Genomic DNA, 14,391 nt, shown 5'->3' with positions numbered 1-14,391 from the left:
ATTCTCATTTCACTTAAAAACCTTAATTTATATATTTATTGTGCGCATAACCACAGGGCAAAGCCGTATAAACGAAAGTCTGGACACGCGTTGAAGTTACCGTACTGCTCTGTCATTGGTTAAATCCACGTCACATGATTTACGGATGCCATGTTGTCACCCAGCGTCTCCATTTCTGCCAGATTTATAGTATAGGCCTGTGGTAGCCTTGGTCAGGTTTTGACCTTTTGTATGTAGATTTTTGGTTAAATAGTTTGTTGTGTGGCTGTAGGCCACAAATGTAAAACTAACGTCCCGGTAGCCAGATTCGGCCCGCCACATCATTTTATGTGACCAGCGAAAGCAAAACATGTGCGTGTACTTGATGTTCTTCTTTTTCTGTTGAGATATTGCAAGCTTTTTTTTTGTTACAAACACCCTTTGAAAAAAGAAAGTTAAGAGCCAACTATTTGGGCATGATGATAATCTCATATTAAAATAATATATATACATTATGAGATTTGTGTCAAATATCCCCTGCAGATTGTATAATTTGAAAAACTGGGTAACAATGTGGTGCCCACTTATGTCATTCTCCAGACTTTCCTATATACAGCTTTGGTTCTGGTTGTACCTTGTCTCACACCCAAAATCAGCAGGAATAGGCTCCAGCTCACCCATGACCCTCATGAGGATAAAGAGTACAGATAATGGATGGATGTTTGGCATTACTTCATACATTTTGTCTGTTATCACTGTGTAGTGATTCCCATTCAGGCCACCGTGGCACACGTTCAAGATCATCAGGGCTGCTGCAGGAAATTATCCAATTTGACTTAATTCATCAGAAAATTATTAATTAATTACAAATATAATTTTTCACCTATGCCAGTGACATATAGTGACAGACACAACGATTAAATGCCCCTCCATTAAATGCCAGAATGTGCAACAAACCTGTGTATCCATTTGTTGCCATTCATACAACAGAATAAGTCATAGTTTCTTGCAAGTACAGTATATCAGCTCTGTGTTCAGGTGAACAGGCCCAGATTTTGCATTGAGTAAGTCAATTTGTGAGTAAATAGAGACAAGTCATTGAGATCATTAGTTTAGCATTCATACTTTTTGTGACATTTTGGTTTGGAGGTGTACTGTGTGATTTTTTTCCCCATGTAAAATGAGTGCTTTGGCTCAATAAAGGTTGGAAAACACTGTTATAATGTGTTAAATATATTCTAGAAGTTATCATTTATTTGCTTAGCTTGCATTAGTATTATGGACGATTTTAGATGTCTCGCCTTCGAAAAGATGACTCAGCATCATCCGATGGAAGGGCGCCTGGACCAAGGACGTGATCGGATGTGGTCGGGGACGTGACAGGTGTTGGTCCAATGTTTTGTGTTGTGTCTTATTGTTTAGAACATTATGTCTGGGAAAAACCCTCCTATTTTCAAATAAATGCAGGAGCGACGGGAGAGATTGGTTAGAGCGTGTTGAGAGGCTGTGATCTGAACAATCTCCCATACGCCCTCCTCATGAGAAAAAGAAACCAGCGTCTTCATTCCTTTTGTGTCTATTTTTTATAATGTTGGGTAAGATAAATCCAACATAATGTAAAGAAAAGAAATAACAAATGGGTGAAAGGGGGTGCTTCTAAACATGTCAGTGAGCCAAAGTAATGCTGTGCTATCAAACCAGCCTTTGCTTTTCTACCCTCCAGGTGCATCAAGAAATGACATACCCAGTCATGTTCATGCCACTGTAATTTCACCACTACAATGTCAGCACTAGATTACCCCTTTTTCATACAAATACTATGGTTATTTTTATTTTTTTAACAGTCATTGGGAACAATATTGTGTCTGTGGTTGCAAAACATACTGCAACAGCTCTGTCCTGCAAACTGGTAGACTTTTTTGGGACAGTGATCCATGAGTGAATCCAAGAAAAAAAAAGGAGGAAAAATAATGTGTTTTGCCAAAGAAAAATCTCAGCATGTGTGTGCAGTCTACACTAGTGTTTCTCAACTTTTTGAGCCAAGAAACCTATTTTATATTCAAAAGCCACCACCAAACAAAAATGTCACAAAAAGTAATAGTACTGAAATAATGATGATCTTGTCTCAAATTACTCCCAATTTGACATACTCAGTGTGAAATCAGGGCCTGTTTTAATTGAACAAAAATCTTATATACTCGCAGGAAGACTTGACTTGTTCTGTTGTATGAATGGCAACGGGTGGAGCATTTAATTGTTCTTCCTGTCACTACAGGTCAGTGGCATAGATAGATGTCCAAAGATATATTTGTAATTAATGAATAATAATTTTAGAACAAATTCAGTGCAATTGGAAATTTCCAGCAGCAAGACCTAACCCTGGTTTGAAATTACTGGAGTATATGTGTAGGTATGCAACAGTAAAGTGGTTTTGAGCACCACTCAAGTCAAATTAACTCTCATGCACAGGGAATAAAATCAATTTGGATATACATTATGTAAACCATTTATGCAATTGAATGACAGTGAAGATTAAATGCAGACTGCATAACGTGTGTTGAATTTACATTCCAAAGACAAAATCTTAATGTAAACTGTAAATCAATAGTGAAGTAAACTGTGACAAAAACAGGGAGTTGCTGCATGTTTGCTACTGTCATGACAATGTAAGAGAATGCTGCATTATGATGATAAATCTCCTTACTGTTTTAGAGGGCCAGCAGTCCAAAATCAAAATGCATATCCACTTATAAAAATCATACATTAACTAATCAAAAGTGTGCAGCTTAATAATTAAGTTTATTTAATTTGAAGATACCAGTAGCCTAATACTCTGTTTTGTCAAATAGTAGCCTCCGCTCCAAACCTTGTGCTTTAATTAGCCATCGTGTGTCACTCCACTTGAGCAAAATGTTAGCCAAAGAGTATAATTTCATTTTTAACTTACTGTTGTCAAATAAAGAAAAATACCTACGTGCTTGCTAAAAAAATGTGTTTCTCTTGTTTCCTGAAAGTTCAAATATGACTCAGGCCCACCACATGCTGCGTGACTGAAGTGGACCCAAAATTACAGTTGGCGACCCACACCTGCACACGAAGCGATTGAGTACTGCACAACTACCTACCCACTGCAATGGAAAAACTGTGACCCTAAAGGGAATAATACAATAATAATACAATATACTCTACAGTATTGTATTATTTATTTTTATTGAACCACAAAAGGCGGCACGGTGGTTAGAGCGTCAGCCTCACAGTTCTGAGGACCCGGGTTCAATCCCCGGCCCCGCCTGTGTGGAGTTTGCATGTTCTCCCCGTGCATGCATGGGTTTTCTCCGGGCACTCCGGTTTCCTCCCACATCCCAAAAACATGCATTAATTGGAGACTTTAAATTGCCCATAGGTGTGACTGCGAGTGCGAATGTTTGTTTGTTTGTATGTGCCCTGCGATTGGGTGGCAACCAGTTCAGGGTGTACTGCGCCTCCTGCCCGATGACAGCTGGGATAGGCTCCACCCCGCCCGCGACCCTAGTGAGGAGAAGCGGCTCAGAAAATGGATGGATGGATGGACCACAAAAACATGGCGTGATTGTCAAGGACGAACAAGATTGCCACAAAGTTGTGGCTGCCCGCTGGCGAGGTCTCGCTTACGCTAAGCAATTGCAAACATATTTTTATTTTGCTTTTGAGGATGCTCCTTTTATACACAAATATGACACTCACCTGTTTCTAATTAATAATTTTGTTAACGTGTTGCTGGCATCAAATTCAAGATGAGAGAATATCCCCCCCCCCCCCCCAAAAAAAATAATACTCATTAATTTGAACATGAGATATTTTGGCTTTGCAACAATGACGTAATCACTAGTAAACGTGCTACATTTGTTTCAAAACTGCAGCTGCGATTTGGGCCGGTGCACGTGCCACTGCCCTTTCGATGAACGCGACATGAATGCTTTTAGTTCTCCGCGCTTCCGGCTTCTGGCAAGCGTCCGTTCACAGGCGTAACGTATCTTCGTCTGAACCCAACAAACAGGAACTGCTCCTCCGTGTCAGTCTCACCGCCCTGGAAGGAACCGCGTCCAGGATTTGGATGTCTTGCGTACTGTACTGCATCCAGTCGGCGCCTGCGCTACTTCCTTACAGCTGACGTCACACCCAGCATGGCGGTCAAGGTGACTCCGTCACTACTTCTTATCAGATATTAACTTTAAAAAGACGCTGACGCGTGCGTGTGTGTTCCGCTGTCATCCGCGGGGATTGTGGAGCGTTTTGGGCGTGCGTCAGAAATGTGGCGGACCCCCCCACCCCACACTAAATGAGGACCGCATCGCTGCCGGGCCTCTCGCAGACGTCTCGACGCGGCTGTCATGTTTACAACAAGACGTTTTTTTGTTTTGTTTTTGTGTTGCTTTTTCGCCGCTCGCCCCGACGGCTCGCTCCCGCCTCGTGACGCCTCTCCGGGGATGTTTCAGACTTGTCCCGCCGTGCTGTTTTCGCTAGAATCCGAGCTAATCGCAAGAGCAAAAAGTTCATTGATGAACCGGTTGAACCACTTTCGGGTTGAAGATGCAACCCGACAGTGTGTAAAATTCGGCTTGTGTGTTCCAGGTGCAGATGACAAAAAGAGCCGACCCCCATGAGTTGAAGGCAGTTTTTCTTAAGGTAAGACCGATTTTTTTTGTTAGTTTGTGGTTTGCTGAGGATGTGTACTGTCATCTGTGTGATGGGTCACATAGTTTTACTTAAAGGTCACACACGTGCTTTGACTAATTTTGGAGCTGCTTCAAAACCGAATGACACTCGCTATTGAGTAGATGTTCAATAATGAAGCAAAGCTGTTGGTGCACGCGTGTTAAAGTTCTTTTTGTCGTGGACCACATCGGTAGATATACTCTAGTTTCCCTTAGAGCAGGGGTGTCAAACTCATTGGAGTTCAGGTGCCGCATACAACCTCATTTGATGTGGAAGGGGCCGGACCATTAAAATCATAGCGTACTTAATATAATGATAAATGACAATGCAAAAGCAAAACAAGTACATTAGGGAAATCGAGCTCGTCGAATTAGTGAAAGTGAAAGCTTGAACTCTTGCAAGCCTGATAAAAGGATATCAAATATACGAAAAAAACTATTGCATGTAACTTTTAAAAACGACCACATAACTTTGCCTTACACTTGCTTAATGCTAACACACGATGCAAAATGCCATAGATGGGCTAATGGATAGCATCAATAGTCCTGGTGTTATTACCCTTTAAGCAATATATATATATATATATATATATATATATATATATATATATATATATATATATATATATATGGGAACACAAATGGTGCATCCACAGATATAGACAGACAATACAAAATTGTTTGTGTCTCCATGACTGTATTATATTGCCCCCGGTGGCCAAGTCGCACACACCAAAAGCAATCGCAATGCTTTAATTATGATTTATGTTCTATTTAATTATGTTATTACTATGTTTATAGAGTAACTATTATAGTGCTATTTTTTTCCCTTATTAAAAATTACATGACAAACGTTTGTGTTGTATATGGGGGGGGGCTGGAACGGATTAATGGCATTTCCATCAATGTCAATGAGGAAAGACGATTTGAGATGTGTTTTGAGTTCAGACCATGGTCACAGAATGAATTAAACTCATATCTTAAGGCACCACTGCCTTATACACAATCACCCCCTGCAATAGATTGTAGGTATAGTTATATATGCCAATTGCTGTTGTTTTATGTCAAATTAAGTCGACGCTCTCTTTTAGCTTCAGTGGGTCACAAAATGATCAAGCTCGCCGGCCTTGAGTTTGACATCTGTGTGTTAGCGTATCTGTTTGAGACGCACAAACAAACACAAACACACACACACACACACACAGATTTTGGAGTGCGAACTTCCTTAAAGTCTCCACACGGTCTTCATTCTACCACAACAGGGCTGACTGTAATTTGCGATACACATTCAGGTGGAAGAGTCAATTACTGCCAGCTCTTTCTGACTGCCTGTATAATTTGATTAAGAACTACTTGAGGCCTACTGTGAGACTGAATAGAAACAATACATAATGTGATGGAGAAAACGCAGCACAGCCATAAATTGCCGGGAATTAATATTTTCACTTGATACGTTAATTCAGCATAGTGCAATGGATGGAATCAATGAAAACACTTGGCATGAAATGCTCCACCCTCGCTGTTTCTGTTTATCTTGAGCCCTTTCTGCCTTTCTTGGCTCAGCTCTGCGATCTTCGAGTCTTTTTTGCCATGCCAGTTCATGCGGCGCTTGTGTTCCCTCAGCTATCGCTGCTCCAGTTTGAAACCCAACCCCGACTCTAAAATGGACTGCAAGTCTTAAAGGTTGTTTGAGGTTTCAAGTTTAGAACATTGTAGTGCAGGCTCGTGCATATTTTTGCTTCAGAGTGTTGAAAGACAACACGGCCGTGACACTTCTTGGCTTGTGCTTTGTTTTTTCCTCGCGTTTCGGATTAAAGTACCTTTATTCAATAAACGCTCCCATCCATTTAATGCTTTATCAATGGAGGCCAAATCCCAATCGAATTCCATATCCTATACTTTTCCTGTTTAGAAAATAATAGAATAATTTGTTACAAGTTCAACGGTCATGCATATTTTAACTTTAATTGCAAAACCAAGTGTAAAAAGAATGTAACCCCTTCAAATAGTACTGTAAAATGTTATGACAAAATGCAAAGTCACAGCTTTGCTCGCGTCTTAGTGCTTTGAATGCTATTTGAATGTTTCCACTCACTTGACGTAAACAAATTTTGGTCGGATTCTAAGGTGTCTTGAGCGTTTCTACCGTAATTGAAAACAAGCGTGATCTGAATGTAAGAGTCGTATTGTATCCATAGATTGCAGGTTCAGCTCTAGTGGCTCTTTATGCTAGTGGCATAAAGTAGCTCTGTGTTATCATCGAGCACCCAAATAACATTTAGATGATTATTACACTACTGCCTTCATTTCTACAAATAAACACAATGGACCTGACAATCAGGTAATTGGTCAGGCACACTTAGTTCCTCTGAATCTTCATTTTTATTCTTACAAAGACATTTTGGACAGTTGTCTGCTTCCAACTGTGGTGATGGTTTGGGGAAGGCCCGTTTCTGTTCCAACCTGACCATGCAGTGGTGCGCAAAGGCATGTGAAGGCATGCTTGGATGAGTTCGGTCTTGAAGAACCTCAGAGCAGTAAGCTCCATCCATCCATCCATTTTCTCTTTCTGTTTTGCTTATGCTCACTAGGGTCGCCGGTAAGCTGGAGCGACAGGCAATTTGCGCTTGGCTGGTAAACTGAGTGAATTGCTTGTTTAGGAAAATGAATATAAACGTTTCTTATGACGAAGAAATACCAGTAAAGTAAATGCAGACAAACAGATTTTGGTTTTCCGCAGGCAGAATTCTCAGCCTCAAACTTCACACACATGATAAAGTAAAAAAAAAAAACGTGATTTGTGTGACGTGACTTGAGCGTTACCTAGTGACTATCAGCTAATAAGCATGGAAGCCTGGAAATGTATATGCAAGTATGGCCATGATACTGCAAAGTCGTGTGATTTACTGCTTCACAATAAAATGTGTCCTCATTGACTCTCATTGTAGACGAGATAGGAACGAGTGAACCTCCCTGTGTAAGTGAAACATAGGCTGCATAGACTCGGAACATACACGCAATTGTATTTTGGGATGTCCTACTTCTCCTTCTTGCAGTGCTGATCATATTTCATAGAAATGGATGGGGCCTCTCTGACACTATGTCCTGCCCTTTATATGTTCTTGTGGTCTGACTGAGTCTCTTACAGCATGGTAAGGACAAATGAGAGCAACTCAATCAAGAGTGAGAAGCCCCTCCTATGACATTTGGAACAGTTGCAGGGGATCATTTAAGGTTGCCTCTTCATCGTAACTATGTCACAGTTAAATTTTATTGCTTTGTGCAAGACAATACTGCAACCTCAGAGGGACATGAGGTGGGATACGCTATGACTTGCACTGCTGGCATTTAAAAATGAATGGCAGGAAACACAGCTTTATGGTAATGGGTGTTTGATTTTATCCTACTCATGCCCTTGTCCAAACTCTTGAAAAAACATCCATGATGAGTCAGTATTTTGCCTCAAGAGTTTAAATATTTACCGATCAAATTGGAATATATATTTTTTTAAATATTCATGCGTGGATATTTTACATGGAGTGTATTACTTTCACATGCCAATTACAGTAGCAATTTCTTAGACCAGGAACGCCAGGCAAAGGGACACCTGGTCTATTCTGCCCACCATGACCTGATTCTAAATATCTAAATGGATGATGGGTAAAGGTGGACATTTTCAAGTGCATCTTTTGTCGTGTGTGCAGTATGCCAGTGTGGTGGAGGATGGGGAGCATTACATGACACCCAAAGACTTTGTGCAAAGTTACCTCGGTCTGCAAACGCAACCGCAACACAACCCCAAAACTGTGGGCCTCATAGCTGGAGTGGCTGACACCACCAAAGATGGGTGAGTATCGTCCAATATTTAGTGACTTCACAAGATATCATTCAAAATATTAGAGACAGTTCTCAGCAGAATGGATCGGAATAAAAAAAAAAAAAAAATGCACGAACTGTTCTTGCAGGAGAAGAGACAAGAAAGTAACAGAATAATGTTAGAAATTGTGTTCAAGATGACTATAAAATATTCACAATTTTTGTTTGTTGTTTTTAAATTGCCCATGGTATGAATAATTTTGGACTGCACAGGTACACTGAATGAACTACTACATAATTAGTTACACAGACATTACATCATGCTATCAGCTCGCAACACACTTATGAGACAGGTAGTTAGTTTAACGTGGATGAATGAGATAGAAATGCTAACGTGTAGGCTAGACAAAGTGTATGCTTGGTGTAGCAAATAAATGTCGTTTCAGTACATAATGATAAGAGGAATATCTACCTGTACATGCTATTATTTGTTATATTTCTGCCCTCTGAATTTCATTTTTAGGTTATATTTATCATGGCCGGCGACATTGCTGTAGTCAAGGACAGCTGCTGGCATATGATTATTATTTAAATGAGGTGTAGATTGGAATTTACAGATTTACATTCATGCTGCCTGCTGAATGAGGATCACACATTTATCGCATCAGTTCATAAGCTATACTGAAATAAATATATACTCTTAGGCTAACAGTTGGCTTCTCATTTGTCCCTTTTTACTCAGTCATCAGAATGTGATTGCCTTTTTTGTTTATAGACTGTGACATCCGGTTTCAAATCATTCTTTAGGTAAGGTATATATTAGACATACTGTAATTTCACATGACCAAAGTAACAATTTGTGTTAATACCTCACATTTGTGCTCTGCCTAAGATAAAACACTGACCATGTTGCATATAAGTAATGTATACTCAGTGACTGGCCATCTTTGTCAGTTATGTTTATGATTCTGACTGATTTCAATTGCAGAGAAATGCAACGCCCGACATTAAGCCCTTTTGAGTAGGGCCGCCATGAGCCAAGTTGTGGTGGCCCTGTCAGAACCGGTACTGGCCCTGTACATTCATGAAATAATACGATAAGTTTCAATGATTGTAATGTCTTTATACTGTGTTATTTCAGCCCAAGAAAATATTCCTCATGTTTAGTTGGTTGTTTTGCATGTCAAACAGCAAGAATGTGTTGATTTCATGGTATTTGTTTAAGAAAGTTGTACTGGTCCGGTCAGGCCAGGGTCTGTAAGGTACGTGGTGGCCCGACAGTGCCGCATTGACACAGGGCCATCGGGGCACAGTTAATATCAGGCCTTTATAACTACTTATCTGTTTTTTATTTGATGGTTTTACAAGTACGGGCTAGAAGTTTTTTTCATACCTTTATTAATTGTAATATGACTCTACTACTGCATAAGTGGTTAGTGAGAGAGAGTGCTTTCCAACTTGCGTACAAATTCGGTTTATGTCGCCCCCATAGGAGCGTAACTGTCGTAAACTGAGGACCGCTTGTATTTTCCATGTAAAGGTAGAACTTTTCATACAGCATTTGTATTGGAAGTCATTTGATTGTGGAGATGTTTATTAAGTGTATGTACAGTGGGTACGGAAAGTATTCAGTTAAATATATGAGTGTCACAGCAAACGGTCTGAATACTTATGGCTGTGTGATATTTCAGTTTTTCTTTTTTTAATAAACTAGCAAAAATTTCAACAATTACATTTTTTTTTCTGTCATTATGGGGTGCTGTATGTACATTAATGAGGGGAAAAAATTAACTTAAAGGATTTAAAAAATGGCTGCAATATAACAAAGAGTGAAAAATTTAAGGGGATCTGAAAACTTTCCATACCAACTGTAAAGTAGATAAACTTTGTCGCAACAGGTTGATCTCATTCCAGGAGTTTCTGGCCTTTGAGTCAGTTCTATGCGCCCCAGATGCCCTGTTCATCGTTGCCTTTCAGCTGTTCGACAAGACCGGCACGGGGAACATTTCTTTCGGTATGTACATAATAGTTTTACAGGTATGTGTGGCGGCAGAACCTGTTTATTATCTAGCATGGATGATATTATGCGATACATGCGCCTGTAATACTGGACAAATTGGCTTCATTACTACATTGCAAGGGACACATGAGGACACACATGTATTCAAATGATCTGAATCTAGCTGCAGCTAGAGGTTGCTATGTTAAAACTAATTGCTCCCTTTTTCTCCTTTTCAAATTTTGGGTGTTTAGAGGGGCAATGCTATATTTAAATTTGGGATATTATTTCCTATGGTAAAAACAGTTTCTAAATAACAAAATTGTTCACAGTCATACAAGTTCAATAAGAAGTCAACCACTTTATAATCAAATTTATAAAGAATTCATTGTGTACTCACCCATAACTGTCACGTGGCAGTGCTGAATATTCCAAGGGAGCTTGTATTAGGGAGGTGAGTCTCTCCACATAAACACTGAATGAATCTGACCGGTCAGTGTACAGTACATTAAGTTCTTTTGTTATTATTATTATTATTGTTGCGTTATTGCAATTTAGCCATATGGTACTGAGCAGCCAGAAAATCAGCGCTACTTCTATAGGTCGCAGTAAGTTCCATTTCCGGTTAAATGGAAATTTTTCTTCCATGCTGTCACTGTCACAAAAGAACACAAAAAAGGGTCAAAGAAAAAACACTCAGTGAACTGAAGTCCTGTAAGATACGCAAAGGTCTTTTGTCTGTCGTTGTGCATAATTGAACTTCGTCTCAATTTTTGTGGAACTTTAGAGGCTTATTTTTCTCCTGCAATATTTTAGTCAAATTCTAAATTATACAACTTTAGGGGCATGGGACCTTCGAAGTTCCAATATATGCACTTATAAGTAGCCAAAGCATCAGAAATCATATGTTGTAGTGTAGGATAGACGCCTGTTGCTTGAATGATTAAAGTTTCATCGGAGGCCGGAAGAATGCTCCTTCACTAACATTTTCTCTAAGAGTATAAATAAACGTGTCTGAAACCACAAATAAAGTGCTGCACTATTCTATTTGAGCAAAACATATCCATTAAGACACCTGACAAAGAAGACCATTCTCAATATATACAGCCTCTTCGTGCAAGCTTTCCCCTTCGTTTCTTACGGGCATTTCACACTTTCAGAGAATGTACGTGACATCTTCAGCCAGACTGCTGTCCATCATCACATTCCCTTCAACTGGGACTGTGAGTTCATCAGGCTACACTTTGGCCATGGGAGAAGCAAGAACCTCAGCTACACAGAATTCACTCAGTTTCTGCAGGTAAAAATATCCTTTCCCTCTATCTATCCATCCAAATCTGTGAACACTGTTAAATGGTATTTCAATTAATTAAAAAGTCCTAGTAGTAGTAGTGAAGATATTGGGTGTATTTAGTTTTCAGTGTACAGTAAATCCCCGCATATTTTCAGTTCACCATTCACAACTTCACCCAGTCAGATTTTTTTTCTATGACACCTAACTAACAGCTATTTGCTGAAAATGGCACCCGTTTGCGCTTTCTGTAATGCCACCAGATGCCGCCGGATTTATTTGATCGAAGTCACATCATCTGTAAGCCATTTATTTTTGAAGGGTAATATTGTAAGATGAGTTGGAAATGACATGAAAGTGTTTGTGGAATATCAAGGGTTTAAAGTATGAATATAGGCAATTATACTGTACGCATTTTAGGGGTTAGATTTTTGCCATTTGTGTAATAGTGGGGGGCTCTCTGTAAACTGACAATTAAGTTGATTTAGTAGTAGTGAGACAGCGATGTGTGTTCTTAAATGTCACAAAGTTGCTATCATGCTGCATTCTACAAATTACTTTTCAGATTTCTCTTTCAAAGTTCATATCAAAAAGCAAGTTCTTGATACGATGTATTATCTTTTCGAAACTGCTACGGATAACCCCAATTAGAAATCGCTACAAACAATCATTTAATTCATCTCTTGCTGATTTTGGTAGAGATGGATAAGTGAATTATTTGTTGACAGAAAAATCAAACATTTATTGAGACCCCTCCCGTGCTGATGCCGACTCTGGGGCTAGGCCAAGGCAGGGGAGCTACATTCGACTGCCGAAGCAACAAATGTGGTCCAAAGTTGCCCGGTGTCCACGTTTCATACGTAGAAACCCTTGACAGAACGCGACAAACATTAAATCCCCATCAGAAAGGTGACGGGCCAGGTGGGAACATACTGGCATCCGTGGCAGACCGTGGGCGAAACGTAGTGTGCCATTCGAGCCTCCAGAACTCAGCAGCCACATCCAACAACACATTTAATGGAATTTTTGCACAACGCTGTACATTCTAGTTTCCGGACCGACAGCAAAGGGGACACCAGTTGTAGTGATCCCCATTATTCTATGAGGAGCTAAAAAAAACAAAACGTCTGTACTGTTAAAGCTCAACCTATAATGTTCTGAGGCAGAAAGCTGGGTGGTCCTACAGTGAGCAGGACCAACTGCACTGCAATGGGGGATCCCTCCGGAGCACTTTTTGTTTCATCATACTTGACGGGTCCATTTTTTTTTTTTTTTTTTTTTTTTTTTAAACCTACCTTTAAATAAGAAGTCATCTGTTATCGAACTGGCTACTGCCGCCTCGTGGTGGTGATATTATTTCGCGAAACCTCAACTTGTAGGCATTCTTAATTATTTGTGAGACATCCAATTGTAGCGTGTGTCTCCAAATAATGGTCAAACATTGAGAGAAGAATTATTGAACCACAGTCCACTGATTAGGTTAGGAGAAGCGGTGCAAAGAGGAAGTAACAGCTGGATATTGCGGTGACGTGGCTCTGTGATGCTCTGGTTACATGAACTTTGACAGCAGACGTTGGCCCGCGGTCACCCTTCCTCTGCATCCCGTTCTGATTGCATGCTTGTCATATTGAATCATTTCACACACACACGGCACGCACGCAGACGCACACCGGCTCAATGAGCGCTCCTCTCTGTTCCAGGATCTGGCTTTTCGAGACATGGTTTCCATTAGTCTCCAGAGAGACATGGTGATTACCAAAGCCAGTGTCTCTCACTGTCACATCAGATGACTTTCACATCTGCGCAACGGTGACATTATTACGCTTTTCCATTTCACAGCTCACTTATTGTGTGTTGCTCCTCATCACAGGAAACCTCTCTCGTCGCCTTTTGTCAGCCTGACCCACTTGCTCTCTTCCTGTCTCTCCTCCATTGCTGTAGGAGCTGCAGCTGGAGCATGCCCGCCAGGCTTTCGCCCAAAAAGACAAGGGGAAAAGTGGCACCATCACGGCCTTGGACTTCAGCGACATCATGGCCACCATCAGGCACCACATGCTGACTCCATTTGTGGAGGAGAATCTGGTTTCTGTGAGTTGGAGAAAACGTTGTATGGCAGCTGTTGAGACAGCGGCCCCCAAACACTAGGCCCCGAGTCATCCGAAAGATGTTTTATTTTGAAAATCAGGTGCATTTATCTGCCTGTGCCTCTGTCAAAATGCTCATCTTGATCAACTAGCAAAACGGACAAAAAAAAAAAAAAAAAAAACTTCTTTGGAAAGAAGCACAGGCCAATTAATAAGACAGAAGAAGAGTGTACAACTTCCAAGAAAAAGAAAGCTGTATTTAAAAGACAATATCGGCAGTCTAAGGCTTGCAAATGAGGCAATGAAGCCATCAAACCTGCTTCGGTCCAAGCACAAGGCATTCAGAGACAAGGCTTTGAGTTCTTTTCAAACAAAAAAGATATCCCCAAGATGGGAGAAACAAGCACGTAGCTCCCACTCGTTACAACAATTACATCTAGCGTAATGGTTCGTTTTACATTCAATCATCTGTTTAAATGGTCTGCCAAAAAATGTCTTTACGTGAACTGGCCCCTGGTGCAGAAAAGG

General features: G+C 40.4%; 1 protein-coding gene across 1 annotated transcript in view; it reads left to right on the top strand.

Moving 5' to 3' along the window:
* The first annotated feature begins 3,943 nt into the window (after positions 1 to 3,943).
* Positions 3,944 to 14,391, top strand: part of LOC133486468 (electrogenic aspartate/glutamate antiporter SLC25A12, mitochondrial-like) — a 28,187-nt gene continuing 17,739 nt past the window's right edge. Inside the window, exons 1-6 of the mRNA XM_061791657.1 lie at positions 3,944 to 4,154; positions 4,591 to 4,644; positions 8,378 to 8,520; positions 10,388 to 10,503; positions 11,649 to 11,788; positions 13,721 to 13,867. Of these exons, the coding sequence (XP_061647641.1) occupies positions 4,143 to 4,154; positions 4,591 to 4,644; positions 8,378 to 8,520; positions 10,388 to 10,503; positions 11,649 to 11,788; positions 13,721 to 13,867 (612 nt within the window). The 5' untranslated portion in view covers positions 3,944 to 4,142. The remainder of the gene's footprint in view (positions 4,155 to 4,590; positions 4,645 to 8,377; positions 8,521 to 10,387; positions 10,504 to 11,648; positions 11,789 to 13,720; positions 13,868 to 14,391) is intronic.

This window comes from Phyllopteryx taeniolatus, chromosome 12, assembly GCF_024500385.1.
Source record: "Phyllopteryx taeniolatus isolate TA_2022b chromosome 12, UOR_Ptae_1.2, whole genome shotgun sequence".
NCBI lineage: Eukaryota > Metazoa > Chordata > Actinopteri > Syngnathiformes > Syngnathidae > Phyllopteryx > Phyllopteryx taeniolatus.
Note: the sequence above shows the minus strand (reverse complement) of the source record. Positions and strands in the feature narration are given on the sequence as shown.